This window comes from Mya arenaria, chromosome 4 (genome assembly GCF_026914265.1).
Source record: "Mya arenaria isolate MELC-2E11 chromosome 4, ASM2691426v1".
Taxonomy (NCBI): Eukaryota; Metazoa; Mollusca; class Bivalvia; order Myida; family Myidae; genus Mya; species Mya arenaria.
Window position 1 is genome coordinate 13,889,134 of NC_069125.1, and position 23,069 is coordinate 13,912,202.

The window sequence follows — 23,069 nt, forward strand, 5'->3', positions numbered from 1 at the left end:
GGGTGCACATGCTGGTCTCCATGAGGGAAGAAGGGTGCTACCAAAAAAAGATAGGGTGCAGCACCCTACCATAACCCTCTTGCTAAACCCTTATAACTATATATATATATACTTACTTATGATACCCACACTGTCCATATGTGTGGTTTGTGATATTCGACATTTAGTAACAACGCATAAAACATTTTCAAGAAAAAAACGTATGAAATTATCGTCCGCTTGAATTGCCGTTAACGTTTCTTATCAATTCTGTGAGGCAAGATCAATCCATTATGTGTTTTATAACAGACTAAACCACAATGAACTGTCAGGTGTCAGGTTTCTCCTTCGGTGACTCTTTGAAACTCGTTTAAACCTTTTAAGCCTAAAGACTTCTTGTCGTGGATCAGCCTCCATTATTTCCTATATGCCATAGTCTCCCCATGCCGCGATCTGCATGATTAAAGATTATGAGAAACTTATAATTGCGATGGGACACTGTTTCAAATAGACTCCAATAGAAACTCTCTTAATATTGTAGTTATTCGAACATAAAATAGGGATTAGTGTCGCGCTACGGTTAAAGGCGGTCCCAAGGGGTTCCCTCCGAAATGAACTCTCCTCGTTTTGATATTTGTGTCTTTGTAACGACTGATATCTTCATTACATTGTTAAATGAACACGAAATGAGAATTAGAGGGCCGGGAAGTCCCGGGGGAGACGGGTAGAGAGGCTCAGGCTTGGAGACTTTCCACGAGATCGGTGACACTGAGACGCTCTTATCCTTGTCTGATATACTGGCTTGAGGGTCGTGGAATCATCATAACCTAGCGGTATGGTTACTTTGATCGTTTTTTGCCCTACATTGTTCGCTAATGAAATCGCCATATTGCTTTTGAAATTTGAATATTTTTTTTATCAAATGCACAAACGCCTTGATATGGAAAAATAGTCAGTTATTTTTCCTGTATGCGATCTACATGACCAAACTCAACTGCTAACGTGAACATAAGGGTAAAGTTCTAAAATTGTTTTCGTTCATATTTTGAATATCATAGAACATATCAAGGCATCTCGCTACGCTAGCTTGTGATATACAAGTATTCGTTTAAATCTGTTATCTCGATATTTCGGTTATTTCGAACCTTTTTCGAATATTTTGGGTTTTGTATTTCGGCTATATCGAATGCTCGTTTTCTCGAAGTGTTTCTCGAGGTCCCAACGATTTGAACATAGCGAGTGTTGACTGGATAAACGAAAACGAATACATAGTGGAAAATATGATATAATTTAACAATACATGTATATCTGCAAGGGTGGCCATGTGGTTTATGTGTCCGCCTTTCGCCCAAGGGGTTCCGGGTTGCAACCACACTTTAAGCGTTTAAATTCATGGCTTCTCAAAATGGACGTCAGAATTGATCAATACCCAGGCAACGGACGCGAGTATGACTTAAACTGGGTGTGTTATATTACACGAACACTGTCCCTGTTTGCGTACCATAAAACGTTGAATTATAGACAATGATTGGTGTCACTATGTGGGGTATTCAATGCTTTTATGTGTTTTCTTATATAAAACACCAGTGTCATTTTACCTAAACTGCTACAAGTCAACACCGACATGTCCCAAAAGTGGTCGACATTTTCAATCGTGTCCACAGGCTTTTGTGTTCGTTTACTGCATTTTAACGCCTACAAAATTTTATACTACCCGGTTCTCTCTCATTATTTGAAATATTAGCCCAAAATTTACAATAGACTGTGTGCCGTAGTGCAATATAAGTGACACTTCGTCACTTTATGGTCGTGTTTTATAGGCCAGACTCGTGAAATATGCGTTGGTATTCCACGGAAAAAGAATACCCGCAGTTTTCGAGGTATTGTTAAACAAATTTTGACAACTATAATGAGTAGGGCCACCCGTGTTTTTGTCAGGGAGTATGTCGCAAAATTCCGTATAGGTTACGAAAGTGTACCGTAAAGCAGTCAGTGGTACGGTGATGTCAAACTTACACTGACACATGCGTACTGCGCCTATACAGGAAGACCGTGGGTACGACAATTTAACTACTATACCAAGTTTGCTCAATTCATGAACTGGCCCTACCTCGGAGGTAACCTTTTTAACTAAACAAATATATTTGGAACACTCTAAAAGGGACACAAAAAGAAAAGTACATCTTATTTTTAATGTATCATTATTTTTAACTTATTTGACTTTTTTTCATGACCAAAAACAAAACAAATGATGTGTGTACATAATAATGAAGTATTGGCGATGTTTTGGCGTTTTTAACTGGGGAAATTGTGACCACGCAGCCATTATTTGAAAACCCAATTTATAAAGGCTATTTTGCATCTGTAAACATAAATCATATGCTTTTATTTGTTTTGATCGTTAAAGTCAAATTATAATAACATAATAATGCATTAAAACTAATACGTTTCACTTGTGCATCAACCAAGTGCAAAAGGATAGTGTGCCCCTTTTAAAACATCATTGTGGAAAACACAAAACAAATGGGCTTATATCAAAATCAAGCCAATGCAAAATTGCTTAATGACTTCAAATGAAGTATGCTTGGTACCGACACAGTGTAAGCATTATTTCGCTATAAAATTAATACGTTTCTGTTGTGCACTCTCATGATCAAGTGCACAACTATATAGTACACCTTTAAAACCACACTGGAAAAAAAACGCAAATGGGCTTATTAAAATAATGCCAATTCAAAATTGCTCAATGACTTGACGTAGTGTTTACGGTTCCGACACAGTTTACATATTATTTCGCTTTACTTATAATGCAATGAAATCTGTTGAGCTATGTTTGTAAGAAAAAAATGTTCAGACTACAAAAATCTATTCCAATTAGTTTCATTGCAAATAAGTATCACCTGAATAACCATGAAACGTCTTCATTGGAACATCAACATCAATGTCGAAACGAAACAAATGCAAAATTAACGTTTAGCAATATTACAGAATTAGTCATTACACAGTGCCACATACAATAAATTACTACTGAATTGACAAACCACACTTTGAAGAGCTACACTCGACTAAAAATATCTCCAACAATTTAATCATGAAATTAAGTTGCATTTAGGTCAATTTCTTGCAATTCAGATGCAAATAACTCGTCAACGAGTTATACGACCTTTAAATAATTAATACTGTGCCTCTGGGTCTTTTATAAGGAGAAATGTAAACTGATCGTTAACTTTTTAAACATGGCTAAATTACAACAAAGGGAGGTAACTGTAAATAGGGAAAATCCAATTCGTACCCAAATTTCATATGAAATTCTTATATTCGCACCGTACAAAAATCAAATCGATAAAATAAATGTAATTATGTTATAAAACTAAAATCAGCGATATTTTCGAAACAATATATTATGATTCACCTTATTCTATCATATTTTATGCAAGTATGGTGAATTAAATACACAATTGTCAAGCAACAACATGGTACCATTGCCGAATGGTTCTTTGAAGGTCAATGTTGGATAATCATGGTTCGTCTTTACCTAATGTGATTGTAAAATATTGGTAAAACACATGTGTTGCTGTAATTGGTGTTTTGTTTCAAAGAGAAATGAATAAGTTTCACTCTAAATAAAAATGGACAAGTCAGGCACTCTCCGTGAACTTGTGCCCTTTTTCATTCGTTTTATTATGAAAACTGCCAAAGTTTCCCGAATGTTGGTTCGTATCACGTGACGACAGAAGACAACGTCTCGAAGACGAGATCTCGCGGAAGAATCTGTAAATATGTTCGAGGCATTCCGACTGATAGATTCTGGAAGCCTGATCGTGACATCCAATCTAAAAGTTATTAAGGAACAATAATGAAGTGGGTCTGGCGATCAATGCCGGAGCCTGACGGGGGAGATAGCGGGACGTTCCGTCACTTCCAGTCCTCCCGCCTGACAGATTCGCCCGGAAGACGGAGCAATTTTTAGGCATTGTCTTCAGGTTGTTTTGTCTTAGGCTTTGCTTTTTGTGATTTTGTTCTAGAAATTATTGTTTTGTTTTCATTTTCTTGTCACTTGCTTTGTACAGAAACCGCAGCTCGTTACTTAAAAAAAGTTTTGTACGAATAAAAAACAAACTTTTCTTGCATATCGGACATGCGTTTCCGAGGGTTTTTTACCGGGCTTGAACATTTCTGTCTTATCCACCCCGATTTAAACGCCTCACATGCATCTAAATTTAAAAAAAAACTTAAAACGTTGACGACAATTGGGAACTTTTTTTGCGTTTAATTCAAATTATTGCGCGTCATGACGTTAGCGTTAATAGGCAACTTTGCATGCGCAATTGGGTGGAATATCTAAAAACAACACTTCAATCGTCAAAATTGCATATAGACTTAAATTTTAGGTATGCAAGGCAAAATATCGTTCACATGAATGCTGGGTATAGCAAAAAATTCCGACCCACGAGCATGCTTTGCGGCCGGTATCTCCGCAATCCTCGTTACCGTCTTCCGCACGTGCCCTCATTTCGGATTTTTCCATCCACGTCGTACGCATGTGAATGATACTTAAAGAACATTATTCTTAAAATCATGATTTCTTACAGGTTTTCTAAACAAAGGCGTAACCTTTTTAAGGTCCCTCGTCTATGCCTGCACTTATGCTTGCAATTTATTTCAAGAAAACAATTTCTTCACAGCGTCCCCATATATCACGCATGTGAGTTTGGTTTGTGGTCACCATGCCGGACAAATAGGTTACCTCCAGGTACTCCGGTTGCCCCCACACCACAAGACCACACTCTCACGAATCATCTCGCCAACGAGAGTGAATTATATAAGGATGTAATAAATTATTTCACAATCGTTATAAAAAAGCGTGTTTTTTAAATAGATAGTTAAACATTAACACAAAGAATATTCACTCCATATTACCTCTTACAAAAACTGATTTGTAGTTATAATTTTACCCTTTTTTGACTGTACAAATCATACGGCTACTAGTATATTGGATCTCACACCATAATTATATGCAATATTCGTCAAGTTAATTTCACGGTACGTTAATTATGGCTAAAATTAACTTTATTTACAAAATGCGTTGTTTGTGCAACTGTGTTCATTTGAAAAGCAAATATAACATGATAATTTCGGAAAATGAAATATTGACATTATTAGAATTGAGCAATATCATAACAAATCGTGACAATTCGTGACTATTACAAGAACGCAATGTGCTATAATACCAATAAATCATATTTTAACAGTTTATTCACCATGATTTAGATTCATATTACTTTTACAAACAATCACGCACATTTAATGTCATTCAATATTGGTAACAAAATGAAAAGCAATCAACAAACATAGAATAATTTACAACTGTACAGAACACACAGGTTTAACCATTTCAAAGAAAATGTGACACAAATCCGGGCAAAGGCGATTTTCGAATTCCAGTGACTATTCCAAATAGTTCATGAACGTTGCTAACATATAACTTGTGAAACAGAAAATTGAAAAAAATGTAAAATTGCGACGTCATTTAGCTGATGTTTGACGTCAACAATAATGACGTCATACCAACTAAGATTCGAAGTGGTTTTATCCTCTCAATCAGCGACTAGAATAGTCATGAATATATAAGAAAATCAAACAAAGACGGTAAATATGTTTTTCAGCGTCTGTATCGAAGCACATCGTCGTCACGCTTTCATAAGTAGATAAAAAAAACTCATAGAAAGGAAGTGACGTCATCGTCATACACCCCTTTTATTAGAATAGTAATTGGAATTCATAAACCGTATGAAACAAAACAAAGAGAGGCTGCAATACACGACCTGAACGTCAACTTGAACATATATAAACACGTACAGGCAAACGTTGACCGATTGAGTTTAAAAGCAGTTTGTGAAAATTCTCTTCAAACTTGAACTTGAAGACGTACTTTACCGCATCGTGTAATGTTAAACTTGTATACTGTGCACATACCTTGATGACGTAGTGCACAAAAATGTCCACACGTATCCGAACCCGTACAGTGTACACATACATGTACTCGGATGACGTAATAGACAAAAAGAAGTCCACACGTATGCGTATTCGTACAATGTACACATACTTTGATGACGAAGTACACATTAAGAAGTCAACACGTACACATCACGCGTTCAAGAACTGTTTCGCAACCTCATTAATTACCCGGGTAATATGTCGGATGAAAGCCGTATATATATAAACTACGGTAATCCACCCATCATTAGTACAAAGCATGCTGATGGTAAAGTTTCGTTTAGTGTTACAAAATGTCAAATTTGAATATTTTAAAGTTTTCATTGAGAGCTTTTTGATAATTTAAGAAACAAACTAATAAAATTGCTACAACATCAATGCGAACTTTTGTTTATTAACTCCCTTTAAATATCATATTCTAATCGAAGCGTCATTTTGGTGTTATTTAAAATGAAATACTTAAAATGAAATAAATAATCTCGATGTTATTATCTCAAATGCATTACCACAACTTTGCATTCTATTGATGAATGGTTTACCTTAAAGCTGCACTCTCACAGATTGAACGTTTTGACAACTATATATATATATATATGTCTTGGAACGTGCCAATTTTTGCGATATTCCATGGAAACCAGTTATAAAAGACTTCTGACAAAAAATTAGATCGCAGATTTTTTTTATTGAAATTTGAAATGATGTTTTATGCATTTTGTTAAACCTGTTAGTTACGGTTTAAGCCATAAAACATTAATTTTTTAAGGGAAATATGAAAATCTGTAATCTGATTTTTTGTCAGCAATCTAAGATTATTGGTTTGCAGATATTTTCCCCCAAATAATATCTTTCCAAGACAAATATAAAATGTTGTAAAAACGTTCAATCTGTGAGAGTGCAGCCTTAAACAGATAATCATGTATTTCACATAGCACATAAATCCATACACTCTGAATCCCTGATATTGTTATAATCTTGGAATGAAAAAATAAATACTGGTGACATATAACGAAACGAATATTCCATAAGTCTGTTCGCATACATGCAACAAAAATGGACAATGATCATGAAAAGACTTATTGGCCGCAATTTCACAAATCATACTTTTCACAAATTTGAGAAGAGTGAAACTAGAAAATTCACAGTTGTGAAAAATATGTTTCAGTTCTTTTGATTATTCTCTATTTGTTCAACTTGTAAAAAATGTGAAATATGATCAAAGAAATCCGATGTGTTAAAATAGTGTTTAGCTCACAGAAAAATACTTGATGGTGTTTTTTTTTAATTGTATTGATTTTAGGAGTATGATTAACAAGAGTACGCGGGGTGTGCCAACGCTCGTCTGTTGCTGTAGCTGTTTTCATTCAAAAAGGGCAATAACTCGACAATTTTTAAAATCAAAGTTATGGTCCCTTGCCATACATGTGCGTTATATATCTGGTACATGTGTTTATACCAAGTTTCAGATCAATTTCTTAAACGTTATTTGAGTTATGGCGAAGGTGAAATTCTTCATACAACGACACCCACGTCGACAGCGACACCAAGGCTACAGCAACACATAGACTGCTGTTGTCAAGAAAAATAAATACACCATTTTATAATTGGTTTCAATGCGGATTTCTTGATCACGTGATATTGCTTTTCCCGTTTGTAAGAAAGTTTAAAATAATAGCGCATGAATGAGTATTTCTATGTACACAAGAATTATATACAAAATAAATAAATAATAATAAAATATATATAACACATTAACTTTATTAAATGATAAAATCGGGGACGTTTAACTTAGACACCGTACAAAGCATGACTGTATTACTAAAAATGTTGATTTTCTCCGGACTAGAAAAAAATGAAAATAGATTTATAAATAATAATGAATACCTTGGTTTCTATGAAAAGCTACAATTGTTCTTTGTAAAGATAGAACATATACAGAAAAAAAATGATAAATTATTGTCTTATTGATATTATGTATCAATTTTAAACAAACGATTAACTGCTAATCATGAATTTGTTTATGAACTTTTTACAGACGTATTTACGACAACTAACAATTTTTTATTCTAGCACTTTTTTAAAGAAAGTCATCAGATATGATATAAGTCCTAATTGAACACAAAATGTCATCTTAACATTTATGAAAAACTCCATTTCTGTCAAATTATGTTGAACGTCCGAAAGTTTTACAATGGGGTCACCATTGGGACATCTGACGTCACCACGCTTCGCCCGGATGTTGCTGGAACTGTTGCATTGACCTGGGCGGAAGTGAAGTCATCATGTACTGGTCTTCTGGGCTCATGAGCGTATCGGGTGAGGAACAAGGGGGCATCATCTCTGGAGGGGGAAGGTACTGACCTTCGGGACCCATGTGGCCTGAAAATGAACAATTATATTCAGGTCAATTCAATATAATGTTATTCAATGAATCCACTTTACTTCATTACATTTCGATTCAACTCTTTTGTATTTTCTTAAATGTAGGTGGTGGCGGTGGGGGTGGGGGTGTTGGTGGTTATGGTGGTGAAGGTGGTGGTGGTGGTGGTGGTGATGATGATGATGATGATGATGATGATGATGATGATTATTATTATTATTATTATTATTATTATTATTATTATTATTATTATTATTTATTATTATTATTATTATTATTTATTATTATTATTACTATTACTATTACAACTATTATTATTATTATTATTATTATTATTATTATTATTATTATTATTATATTTACCATTAGGGTGCATGCCGTGGTCCATTGACATGGGAGGGGTGACCCTACCCCCTGGTGGAAGAAGGGGCATCCCAGGGGGCATTTCCGGTCCCTGGCCAGGGAAGAAATCGCCGTATCCTGGCCCTGGAAACCCCGGATAAAACTCAGGAGTGCCATCTGAAAAACAACAACATAATATAAATAACCATCGATGATTAATACAATTTGTTGACTATTTGTGAAAAAAATAATTTCACAGTATTTGCTAAAAACATATTTCTTAATTTTTATACGTAATGAGTTTCTGTGCTCGAAATTTGAATTTCTTCATCCAGGTTTCCACGCGAGGACCACGTGCACGTCGCACGTGACAACTGATGTTCCCACATTTTGAAATATGACACACATAAGTTTGAAAAAAGTTTAAAAGTTTCAAAATTATTATTCTGTTAAAAAGTTGAATAATTATTCCTCGACAAATTTAAGCAATTAAGCATCATTACAATCAAAGCTTCTGTGGCCTTTTTATTTGCAACCTTTTTAAGCGAAAATAGATGAAACTAAAACGACATGAACAGGTATAGTAGTTGTCTGTTATAGAGGCTAATTGCTACCGAATGAACAAAAACACACACTTACATGGTTGATGTAGTTTTAATATGTTCTACCATTACCAAATAAAACTTTGCTAATGATGTTTTAACAATCTTATTTCTTCAAACAGATAAACAACTATGTTTTTATTATTATTAAAAATACATTAAGGGCTAATTTTATTGACTTATGTGAGGTCGATTTAAAAAAAAATCACATTATCAAGCTTGCATGGTGGTCAGTTAATTTTAGTGTTTAGGCCAACTCATTATCCGAATTAAAAGTCCCTTAATATTGAGAAAATATGGTAAGAAACTCCACCATATTTGCAAAGGATTTCATGACAAATTTAAACCGTAGTTAAACATTCCCGTATTAAAACTTAAAAAAAAACATAACAATTCTAGAACATAAAATGAAATAAAACGTATGTATGTTAACGTCTCTAAAGCTGGTTTATGATCTGAAAAAGTAATTTATTTTTACTCGCGTGACTTTACGCTATGACTGTTAGGCAAATCCGGCGAAGAAGATATCGACTATTCGGAACGCCTCGGTTTTCAATTATCTTTGGAAATTGAAAATGCCACTACATTTCTCGGAAGATCATGAGTTATTTTGAAAGATAATTACAAGTAGCCACGACGGCTCTCGGCCAGCGACGCTGCAGCCTCGCGTCTGGATCTTTGAGACGCTTAGATATTCTAGAGACGCTCGTGGGACGTAATTTCCGGTTATCCGAAACCTATCTCAGAAATCCTCGAAAAAATATCCGAGGATTCGTTTTCAAAAGAATTTACTGCTGTGTTTCCAAAGATATAGAAGTCTCGCTCAAATTGCATGTGGCTATAATGGCAGTGTTTTATCTGTGTCAGCGACAAATGGTCAAACGGATTCGGGAATACGGTAAAATTCATTTCTTTATTAAAGAAAATAATAGAGAATTCCGCAAGTTAAATAAACAACAACATTTTCGTTTAAAAATAAATGTATGAACCGAAACATACAATGACAATCTTATGGACATGCTAGCAATTAAATGTGAATATTTTTTGTTCACCAGTTGAATCATGGCCAATGCTAACTCCTCCTTTAATATGACATCACAAGTATTTAATTGTACATGTATACTATGATTGTATGACCTATAAATAAACAGCTTCCCATTGGTCCAGAACATCGGAGAAGTAAAATATACTGTGTATAATTCCTATTCTTTGGTAATTGGGGTTTCCTCATTAAATGTCATAGCGACACTTCTATAAATTAATAGAACAGTTAAACATGGAAATACTCCAAACTGACACTGACACCACGAATATTGAATTGTACATGTAAACTATTATATGCCCTATAAATAAACAGCTTCTCATTGGTCCAGAGCATGGAGAAGTAAAATATACGGTGTATAATTTCTATTCATTGGTAATGGGGGATTCCTCAATTTATGTCATAGTGACACTTCTAAAAATAGAACAGTAAAACATGGATATACTCCAAACTGACACTTCTTGAAATAGAACACTCCTTTAATTGCTGTTTTGAATCAGAATGGGCACATACAGTGTGTGTAAACCACGTGATAAATTGCGTCATAAATTTTACGTTCGAAGGCAACATTTTTCTTCAAAGGAAGACATAAAATATATGTGACTTTTTCTTCATCATTTTAAAAGAAACAAAGTGCAGTCTATGCCGATTAAAGCGCCCCGCCTTCGATTTAATACCGTTTTATAAGGTGATAATTTTTCTCAAACACTTCTACGAACCTATTTTCAAAATATCATTTTGATATTGCTCCACCAGGCGGCAGTTTTGTGAAAAGTTTTGTCGAAGTGTTTTTGGAAAATCAACCCTCAATCAAACTCTGCTAAAATATCGAAGGCAGGGCTGTTTAAGCGATGTAGTCTGCGTTATTGTTTCATTTCAAAAAAAGAAGAAGTTATCTTTGTTTAAAGTCTTCATTTAAAGCAAAACAATTACCTTTCGACATAGCATTTATGACACAATGTATCACGTGGTATACACCCACTGATATAATTATGAAAAACCCTGGAATTATAAACTTCAATTTTAAGTGGAAACATGTTATTGAACACTAGATAAAATCAATTTTGACCGTAATCATTACTGCTACTTGAGAATGACACATTATACTTAATATGTTACAAGTCCATAAGTGTATATCACTTATGTGTGAAGTGTGTTCTCATTGACCTTTCTAGAACGCATGCACTCAAATGCATATATTGATTTAAACATATTTTAATATATTTGAATTGTGATGACAAAATCAACGATGCGTATAAACCATGAGGGATATAGTCGATACGTAGAATAAACCAATCGGAAACCTTCGGTCATTATGCAACAGATATGGCCTCGGAAATAATACAATTCTTTTAAAATAGCCCAACATGGCGGCGCACATATTATAAACGTGTTTTGTGTGTTTTCAACTGCCAAGGGACATATTTTATTAAGTGAGGAGAAGTAGTGACATTATACCGGTCCTGAAAGATAATTTTGAAATTTCTTCAAAGCGTAATAAAGATCCGAATTAATTGCGGCAAATTCATCACATTTTCGTATATATTGAAGCGTATTTACGAGGTCTATCCCGAAGCTCGCCGGAGATGGCCGAGTTGTTACGATTATAGCAATCGTAACAACTCGCCCATCTCCGGCAAGCTTCGGTATATACCTCGTAAATATGCTTTAATATATATATACGAAAACGTGATGAGGCCATGAGGCATATTTTGAATCGCAAAACATCATAGGTGGTTGCTGACATAGAAGTGTAACAAACGACAGTCGAAATGCAAGGCGGTGAACGACAGGGAAAACCGCTGTCAACCGAATGACGAATTTCAATGATCAAATATGAATAGTAATGAGTTTTATTTAAATCATACAAACTTAGATCTTACTGATAAGCCCAACGAATATTGCATCAAAGACGATTTTGACAGTTTTCAGTTTGAAAAACGACCGTGTATTGATAAAGTTCTTGATAATAAAAACAGTATAAGCATAGGCGGCTCTAATGTATTTTAAATGACGGTAAATACAGCCATACTAACAAAAAGGGCAGATTGAACATCAACTAGCTTTTTGATCGTTTAAGTTAGCGACCATGTGTGGTCGCCTTTCCGACGACGACGTATTGTTCTTAGGTTAGGCGTGTCGGCTTGAGTCTCTCAGTACCTCCTACGCTCTATTTTGCATTTGTGATCAAATTTTACGTATGCGTTTGGCGTAAAATGTATGTTAAATTATTTCTTATTTTAAAGCTGTTGCATTAATTTGCATGGCGTCGTCTTCCCTTGACAAATGATTGATACTTCCTCCAACTTCAAATGTAAATTTTTGTGTACGTACTTTGAATAATCCGCATGGTTGATTAAGATAGAAAATTGTCCTCTAGTCCCCTGCTATGTAAGATTCAAAGGTTAGATCCCCTTAGGAGGCCACTTGTTTCGTGGCATTTCGAAATGGACATTATTGGGTACTTATTTCTACCCAAAACTTCGTTAAAACGTTCAGTAATAGTTAAATGCCATGAAGTAAAATCTTAATGATTAAGAACGGGCGGAGTGATTGTACCGAGCGAGACCTTTCTATCATTAAGATATTACTTCAAGTCCTTAATAACTTAGAATACAACCTCATTGGTTAACACATTGTCAATCTAAAATCATACACAGGGAGTGTGTATTGGAGGACTGGAGTATCAGTAGGCGGATCTTTAAACACCCGTGAAAATGGAAATTATTAATGTTTTAGCGAAGGACTGAATGACAACTTGTTTTGAAATGTAGGTTGTATTCCTAATATTTATTGAATAATAAAATAATCAGCTTTACTTAACCCGCCAGTTGACATAATAATCATTATCAATTTACCGTTATAGTAGCCATACTCGTCCATTTCTCCCCTCAGTCCGCGCATGCGCCGGGGGTTTCTGAAGAAATGTCGTCTGGCTCCTAGCGCGCTTAGCTGTTTCATGCGCCGCTCTTTGGACCGCCGATTTTGGAACCAAACCTGGAATAAAAATTAAGTGGTCTTTCTAAATAAACAGGAAACACCTGCACTTTTATAAACTTTTCTGAAAGGTATTCTTCGGCTGCCAGAGATTGCAACTTATCACAGGGCTTCTTGTCAAGAAAGTTTGGAAGTATATTACTCCATAGAAATGGCCTAAACTTTCAAAAATAGCCGCTTGGAAGAACACAAACTTGCATGTTTTTTTTGAAAACTTCCAAAATTGAAGTCACTATTGAGAAACTGGAATGGAACAGGACCAATGCCCTAAATTATTGACACCCGTCGTCGGTTCCTTGTATCCAGTGTTCCCGGACTCAGAAGAGTAAAATCAACCATTCTCATTCGAAATCATCGACCAATTTACGAAAATATCCAAATATTACTAAGCACAATGAATGCCAATTCGTCGTAAAATACACAGTCTCCTGATGATCCCAGACAGAAAACCACGCAGTAATTAATATCTCTACACCCGGGGACATTTACTGCCGAGTGGGCCCGACAGACCGGGTTTTTTCCTCGCCGGCGTCGGCGCAAACATGTTTGACGTTAGTTGCTCGTAAATGCCTCGACACATGCGGGTTTTATTTGCTGTAATTTGTCCGCAAAACATGATAACGCTTCCCCTGGATTCTACACGATAAGCCTTTCAAAAAATAATAATTAATGTCGTCCATTAATTCTTCAGTTGTTGGGTATATTGTTTACGAGTTTTTAAGATGATTTGTGGAGCACAGGCTGCTTAGCAGGCATGTGGTTGACGTTGAACTCGATGACGTTGTATTCTATGATGATGATTATGATGCTGCTAATGATGCTGCTGCTAATGATGCTGATGTTGTTGCTGCTGCTGATGATGATGGTGGTGGTGATGGTTGTGGTGGTTATGCTGCTGCTGCTGCTGATGATGATGATGATGATGATGTGACGACGACGACAACGGCGACGACGATGAGGATGATGATGATAATGATGATAATGATTATGTTACTGGTGATGCGACGACAAAGACGACGACGCTTTTTATTATGATGATGATGATGATGATGATGATGATGATGATGATGATGATGCATGATGTTTACTACTACTACTACAAATAATGATGCTAGAATTGTAATATAATAATAATAATAATAATAATAATAATAATAATAATAATAATAATGATAATAATAATAATAATAATAATAATAATAATAATAATAATAATTATAATTATACAAGTTGAAAACAATCACTAAATTATCAGGTACCCAACAATATAAATACTTCCAGACCTCGATTTTCAATACCGCCATATTGTTTAGGTTAGACCAATCCATTACCTGTCACGTCTAATCACGCAGCCCTACAAGAATGACCCTCGTGACACGTGGCCACGTGCTTGGCATAGTAAATACACCGAAACACATGTCATACCACGCGCTTTGTGAGCATTTCATGTCAAGAAGTATAAATCACACAAAAACCAGGGTAATTGTATCAATAATTATTATTGGATGTTTCTTAAAAAAGGTTAAAATAAATAGTTCATGTTGTATTTTTGTTTGTATATGCTGTAGGTATGTTAGTACATGGCCGCATTCTTGAAATAAATTGTAAATGGAATAAAATATTGCGTTAAAATCTCCACTATTCGAGATAGTAACGTCCCCGACATAAGCTTTAAACGTAATTGGTCCAGTCTTAATTAGGTCAACAGTAATGAAATCTAAAAATAGGGTGTTTTTTTTAAATAAATACAAATAACAAATGTTTCAGGAATTGTGTACTCTACCCGTTCGGCCTTCTTGTTTTGTTATGGTTAATGGTTTTCATCATACGTATGCATTTACAAAATTAAATTTGCGTGGAGCGTCGCTTGGTCCATGTATGCGCTAATGCATACTTATTACACTGTAACAAAATTTGTGTTTGAACTCCTATCTTGTCCACTTATCCAGCCTCTGTTAAAATCTACCCATTCACTTGATTAGAATGAATAACAATCACAATGATTTGCTGATTGAACAAATTAACTGAACAGCAAGTTTAAAAACAACAACACCACAACCTCATTGGATAAAATATAATGTCGACCACTAAGTATCGCTTGCATAATACGTCTCTCGTTTCCTTCTTTCTCAAAGTAGATTTCTTATTCACAAAAGCTTTGATTACACCAATACAGTTCTCAAAGAGAACCGTTGACCTCTGCCTTTGACCCAACCCACGGGACAAGTTTTGATCACTGTTTGCACAGTTCTTTTTCAATACGCTTCTAAGAGACTGAGCTAATAAATCTGTCTGGTTTGTTTTAGCTAGTCGACCCCAATCGTATAATTTGAACCCGTCTAGCAAATTAAATCGAGTCCTTTGAAAATGTTTCTGAGGGAAAAAAAAACAATTCAGGACCACAATTAGATGTAAATTGGTTGATTTAGTATTAAACGATTTAAACCAAATGTGTATGCAGTTTTTGACGTAAAGCGACCAAATTTGTCCTAAACTGTCTTACCCTTTTATGTATTTTCAGTAGATGTACTGGATAAATACAAACACTTTGTCGCAAACTAAAGAAAATGTATCTTTAGCGTATCTTAAAAGCTGTAAGGTCACAATCGATTGATTATCAAGCATGGTGCAAATTGTGAATTTAAAACATTAGAAACGAGTTTGTCTCTATTGATTTTAGAAGATTTGTAGTGTGTACATGCAATTTATTCTTAATGGCTACATGGCTGTTAAATTCCAAACTTTGTCTGAAGGTTGCAAAAATATATCAGACTACCCTGAGGGTAAGGATTCAGTAAACCATTTATTGTCAAATAGGCTTACAATAAAGCCGGTTTACGGTTCCATTACGAAAATATTGTCGTAAAATTGGTAATATTGTCGTAAAATCGAAAATGAAACAAAAATAAAATCAGTAATTTCAGTACCCGGTCACGGATACTATCTGGACTTGTTTTCATAAATATAAAAACAACTTACACTACCGGGTGGATATTGGTTGAAATCGAATAACTAAACCACAATTTCTAAATAAACGAAATCAAAATACTAACGGCAATTTTCACAGTGACTTATTTCTGGTAGGATAATAACTTAATTTGTACTAGAATGTTCACATGTATTTTAGAATGTCCACAGGTTTTAAGTGAATGCAGTGTTTCAAAAACTCAGGTGAAAGCACATTTTTACAAATATGATTTAACAAACTTTCGCATTTTTTTTTCATTGTTCGTGTGAATTTTTAGGGTCAGACTTACATGTGTAATTATATGGCCCATGATCTTATAATTAAACTTATTAATATAAATCTGTTAAGGAAAATTATTTTATTACAACAAAACACCTTTGAATTAGTCGAAAATTGCAGAAATATGCAGAACGAAAATAAAACTCAAAACAGAATCCTAGTTTATCCCATTTTAGTGTTCTGATGCTTTTATCACATGTCTATGAGAAAAATATCAAAGAGAGTATCTTTCATAAACTTTGAGACGACGCAAAGCTTTTAGCATAACTTCTCCGTTTTTTGAAAGAAAACAGGACAGGTATATAAACCCACAGTTATTAAACTATAATAAAATACATGATGTGAGTATTCCAAGATTGAACATTCTCAGATAATCTAAAAACAAGTATCTACGTTGGTGGTTATAACACTCACTGTCAGAAAACATATATTAATAAATCAAGTCTCCGTGTCTCGTTTAAGGTAATCCATACCTCATAAATACACAAATTGCCACTGGTAAAGTGTGAATAAGTTTGCACTGAGAGCTTCTTTTGATAGATGCATTTTGTTATTTAAGAAACAAATTAAAAAAATTGCTATATAATTAGAGTAGTTTTTGTGTTTTTTATTACCTCCCTTTAAAATATGATATCATTATAGTAAACAAATGATGGATGGCTTACCTTAAATCAACTTTGCGAACAATACATATAAACAAATGGAAATGAAATGTCTCAGATTATGGGGTAGGAATTGATCGAATATGTTCCAATACATTTTTGTGATCGTTTTGTTCTAAAACACTACCCATAAACCTTAGTCCGAAGCAGACATGATAGTAAGCTTAATTTTCAAAACAAATATTTTAAAATTATGGTCGGACAAAGCTTGGCCATGCTATTTGCCATATATATCTGTATTAATCACGTTACTTTCACATGCTAAATATAGACATTATAAACTTGAAAAACCATTATGTGCTATTTTTAAACGGGTGAACTCAGCTGAGACAGTGACAAAATATTCGTTTAATCATGTAAAATTACGTATTATCGGCCTTATATAGCTCATACCAGTATTTGATTATTCTAGGCTTGTTTTCAGGAAATACAGTATTTGCCGATTTTAGGACCATCTGGTGTATAGTCCCTTTAATACTGCTCATGTAACTGCATGTCAAATTGATTCGCTTTGACGTTTAAGTTAGTCCCTAGTGTGGTCCCTATCTAAAGTAAGCCATCTTAATATAATATTTTCATTTTACCGCTCTTACCTATCACACTTTAATCTGAAGTCGGTTGCTATGGCAACATTTTAAATTAAAATTGTAATTATGACTAAGTAAGATAACAAATACATACATGGAGATCACAGACAGATATAAATATTTCCTTAACAACCGCATTTTACAATCCTTTATAGAAAAGTCACATGTCAGTGTAATATTCAAAATATGAGTTCAGCCATTTTTTATCAAACTTAATGATACCATGACTACCTGACTGTGTCGACCTATTGGTAGTTCATTTATTTAACAGCTTGCTTTATTTTAATTTAAAGACGTGAACAAAAACATCATCACAGATATACGAGTTAAAGAAATACAAATTAACCTACACAATATTAGAACATGCGTCTTAAGCAAGGAAATACTTAAATACAGAATAGATTAATATAAATGTAAAATGGCGGCCAGTCTGAATGCGTGTTTATCGCTTATAACTTTTCATCGCGGAGTCATAGAACATATTAAAAAGTGATTCTTCAATCTGACCAAACTATTTCCTTCGCCATTTAAAGCAATGCTTCTAAATTGACGACATTTTGATTGTCAATCACAGAAATCAGTCAGCTGTCACGGGGGATTCCCTTATCAGGTCCTGGGATTTCCACTCCGCTTCTAGCCTCGATCTGATACCGCCTGCCTCGATCTGATATTGTCATTCGTACTCGTGATGGATCGAACTCTATTGTTCTTTTTGCTATCTGATTTCCATAAGTTTGCCACTAAATGTCGCACCGGCTTAATTCTGTGGCTATCTCTTGCGTTAAATCAGCAGCAAGTCGGAATTTTGGATGTGATTTTTTCCTCCTTCATTTCGCTTCTTAGAGAAAATGATTTGTGACAATCTGTAGCCGGTTTTTACGGAATGTGTTTTGATGGCGCGCGACGGTCATCACAAAGTATTTGATCAAAATACAATTTATGGGTGAACGATTGTTAATTAAGTATATCGGACCATTCCAATAGTATTCGTCATACAACATTTTCACAGCGACATGTTTCTGTTCAGCGAAAACAAAAACGAATTCTAACAGATATGCACACTTCATTTGAACCCCCAAATGATAACGTTCAAGTCGCCTGCTTTATTTTTGCACCGTAGCTTGTTCGTATAATGATTTTATTAGAACTCCAGCATGGTCCCAAGAAAAACATCGTGGCAATATGTTTGTGTGGCAAACAAGATGTTTCTATGGGAAATTGTGTAATGTTTTGTAAGGAAATAGCGAATGTTGCCACAGAAACAAATGCACAAACAAAGTCGCATACCGGGCTACATAGAAAGCAAACAAAGTCATCCGTTCCAAGTTCCAATGTTTGTTAATCAAGGGTAATAGATATAGAATGTGGTCCAGGAGTAACAGCTTGAGAACCGGGGTTGTCCTTAAGATCAAAATTCGCTAGAAAATGGGTTTTCTTCTATCAGATCTCATTAGAATTGAATTTATACATTTGTTTTCTTATCGATATGTGCTGTGGTGGTAGCTATCAAAACAAGTATGGTCCATTCCCATAAACATTTGAACTGAAGAAGAAATAGATTTAATCTTAAAATATGTTTTCATGACACATTAAGCAAAAACGACACGTTTCTGAACTTCGGGACCAAATGAACTGATGATCAATGACTGTATTTGACCTTGAAGAGTTTGTGGTATTGCCACGACATTTAAGTTTGTCGGTCTACGTCAACATGTTTGGGATAAAGGTATTGTTGTAGTTATTATTTTCGGGCCAAAGAACCGTTACAGTTCATATAGTAACGTGCTTAAGCATAACACTCATGCTGCAGTACCGTTGCAATTATTATGTTTGACGAATGAACCGTTGCAATTCAAATACCGTTGTGTCAAAGTACGAGTCATGTCAAAGAACCGTTGCAATAACGGTCAAAATACCGTCGTGTCAAAGAACCGTTGCAATTCTGGTCAAAATACCGTCGTGTCAAAGTACCGTTGCAATTCTGGTCAAAATACCGTCGCGTCAAAGTACCTGTCAAAGAACCGCTGCAATTCTGGTCAAAATACCGTCGTGTCAAAGTACCGTTGCAATTCTGGTCAAAATCGAAGTATAAGTGCAGTAAAGTTAATATGTTCGAATCTAATAGGCACAGCGGTACTGCAGCTAATGATCATGTCCTTTGACTTAAAATCGCTTCCTTTGATGTTCTAGTAAAACTATAAAAGATACACAACCATATTTTAAGCATGGAAATAATACAAACTATTCAAATTTGCCGGTCATTTGGTACACAAATTACCGGGTAATCCAAACGTACGCATTTAAACTATTAAGCCCATTTTGTGGTCAACGTACAAACGCAAGTGCAGACTTGTGACGTCATTAATATGGTGAAAAACTGATCTCGTGTCGTACACGGGATTACATAAATAGCAACAAAAGTACCTGACGGTGGCACTTCCGTTACGTTCATACCACCCAACGCGGACCGCAGATAAACTGCAATGGCAGTTATTTCATAAAAATCGACTTAATTATCCCTGTAATTCATAGCGATACCAGTAAAGTGGATCTAATCTGGTAGTCTTGGGTGCTCCGTGTAAAAGGAGGACGGTGTTTTTACCACTACTCCCTGCTGCTAAACACGGCTTTATCGGCGCTACTCCGCGGGTCGAACTTGCAGAAAACTCTTTGAATCATGTAACACTTTGAATAAAATGCATTTAGATTTTTATGATATTGATTATTATCTTTTCCTCGTAAATATTTTCTACGAGTGAAACGGAGATATGAATTGCAGTGCGATTTTTTTCCATACACATAAAACCGTACATTTGTGCTATACACTCATTTATAGATGTTTATTGACGGTGTTTCATATTTTTGTTTCTATTTTTTTTAAATAAATTGTATACATGTTTTTCGTTCACCGTGATTTTGCTTGCGCTGTTGCATAATAAACGTCAAGTTAAAGTTAAACATCTTGCATTTCTTAAAAATACGCGAAAAACTAAAATTTGCAAACGTTTATAACTTTAAATATTTATATCTACTTCATTTTCGGCTGGGATGCAGGCTTCACTTCCATCGCATTTTTGTAAACGTTGAAGTTATAATTATCCTTAACATAAAGAAGATGTAAATATGATATACTGAAAATATCTAATGTCAATACCATGCATCCATCATTTTAGTAACATGATCAGCCCCTTTGAAAAATGATCTCAAGCCGCGCATTTGTCAGGATTAGCCGTGTGTTATATCGGCTCCATTTGCCCATTTGCCTAAAATTGAGCCCTGAAAATATTAATATAATAAATGGGTTTTCATTTTGCGGTATAGGGGCTTGATTGATTTTGTGTAATTTAGCCATGCACAAGAACATCAATTTGTTGTCTTGTCAGAAAAATGGATCTGATCGACTTAAAATTATACTATTTTTGTGCAACTATAACTTCTACAAAGCAGTAGCAGCAGCGTCAGGAGCGCCAACGACATCAGCAACAGTAGAAGTATTAGCAGTAGTACGGGTGGGGGTGTTGATGGTGGTAGTGCTAGTGGTGATGGTGGTGGTGGTGGTAGTAGTAGTAGTAGTAGAAGTAGTGGTGGTGGTGGTGGTGGTAGTTTTATTGTTGTCGTTGATGATGTTGTCGGTGTTGTACCTGTTACTGCTGCTGCTGTTAATGCTGCTGTGTCTGTATTTGTTGGAGGTTTTTATTCTCAATTGTTTTACCACTGGAGCTAGAAGTAGCAGCAACAGCAACATCATCATCATCAATAGCAGTAAACGCAGCAAAGAAGTTCAAGCGAATTGTTGGTAGGTACTGAATAATTTTCATCGTTGGCGTACTCCCATGCAATTGTTTATGGCCATGGGTTATGACGGATGATTTAATACTGTCCCAGCTTTAGTAAACTGATATTAGAAAATCTCATAAAACGACGCGTAAATACGCGATACTTGAATATGTTTTGGGATGAAAAATGTAAATTTAGAACTTAAATGCTTGCTATTATATTTGGGTTCTATAAAATCGGTACAGCTGACAGCCCAACAAGTGCGATAAGATTTTAAATGCTTGTTTAGTCATTTGATAGTTTCAGATGAGGAACACCAACGACTATTCTGAGTCTTCTGTCTGGTCGCCATCTATTGCAACTCTTTGTCTAGTATACATATTTTGTACGTTAAGTTTATAGTTTATAACAGTCTCATCAATGTTCTTAAATACAGTTAAAATTCGCTATGTAGAAGTCGTTTGGACCTCGGGAATTATACTTCGAGATAACGATAATTCGATATAACCGAATTAAAGAAAGTTCATAATTTAACCGATTTTTTTTTCATAAATGTTCGACAAACCAGGGCATCGAGATAACAGAGTTCGACATAGCGAGTTTCGGTTGTATATACAGTTCGAGATGGTAAAATACATTACTTGTATAATACAACTCAAATTTTAGTTATAGGGGATAATTATATACTAAATAATAAAGTTACACTAACCGTTTGGGCAGATTAAAACGTTACGAGTATAAAATTATTTTGAGGAAGAAAACTATATATGTATATAATTCTATGATATTCTTCATTGAAGTATTTCGAGATTTGAACAAAGGATAATGTTGCAATTGAATTTTGTAGATAGATCAATTGAAACGGTTTTTGTAATGTTACTCTTTGAAATACTCTTTGTTTAAACATATTTCCCTAAAATGCCCTCAGTCGAGGTGTTTTCTTTTGTGCTGCGGCTGCAATTCAATCGTAAAGGCATCTGACCCTTTAAATTAGCGGTATGCAAACTCCCTTTTATCTTAAAATTTATGTATCGGTGCGCTAATTAATGTTAAAATTCCGTATAAATTGAAACTGATAGGCACAGCCGCTAGGTTAAACTGTGGGCCTTTTGCTGGGGCAAATGTGAACGCCCGCCAACACATGTATTTCTCAATCATCTACCCTGGCTTTGTGGTAGGTAAGTTTTATTTTAGTGCAACAAATACTTTAAAACGCATTCACACTTGTTTGTTTTTTACGTTGTTCAGTTTCATGATGTTTTACTCTTTGGTAGACAACATTAGAATCATAAAAGATTCCCAACTTGCTTAAGAAACAGACGCTCTTGAATAGTAGAATTTTTTTTATATTTCTCATCCTCGTCTCCTCCGCATCATCATCGTCATCGATTTTCGTCGTCGTCGTCCTTTTTCATCGTCGTCGTCGTCGACATCATCATCATCATCATCATCATCATCAT

At 35.0% G+C, this 23,069-nt stretch overlaps 1 protein-coding gene across 1 annotated transcript in view; it reads right to left on the reverse strand.

The window, feature by feature from the left end:
• Window positions 1-5,217: 5,217 nt before the first annotated feature.
• Window positions 5,218-23,069, reverse strand: part of LOC128230115 (LIM/homeobox protein Lhx1-like) — a 39,172-nt gene continuing 21,320 nt past the window's right edge. The window contains exons 4-6 of the mRNA XM_052942134.1: window positions 13,198-13,336; window positions 8,717-8,872; window positions 5,218-8,352 (exon numbers count right to left, since the gene is read on the reverse strand). Of these exons, the coding sequence (XP_052798094.1) occupies window positions 8,192-8,352; window positions 8,717-8,872; window positions 13,198-13,336 (456 nt within the window). The 3' untranslated portion in view covers window positions 5,218-8,191. The remainder of the gene's footprint in view (window positions 8,353-8,716; window positions 8,873-13,197; window positions 13,337-23,069) is intronic.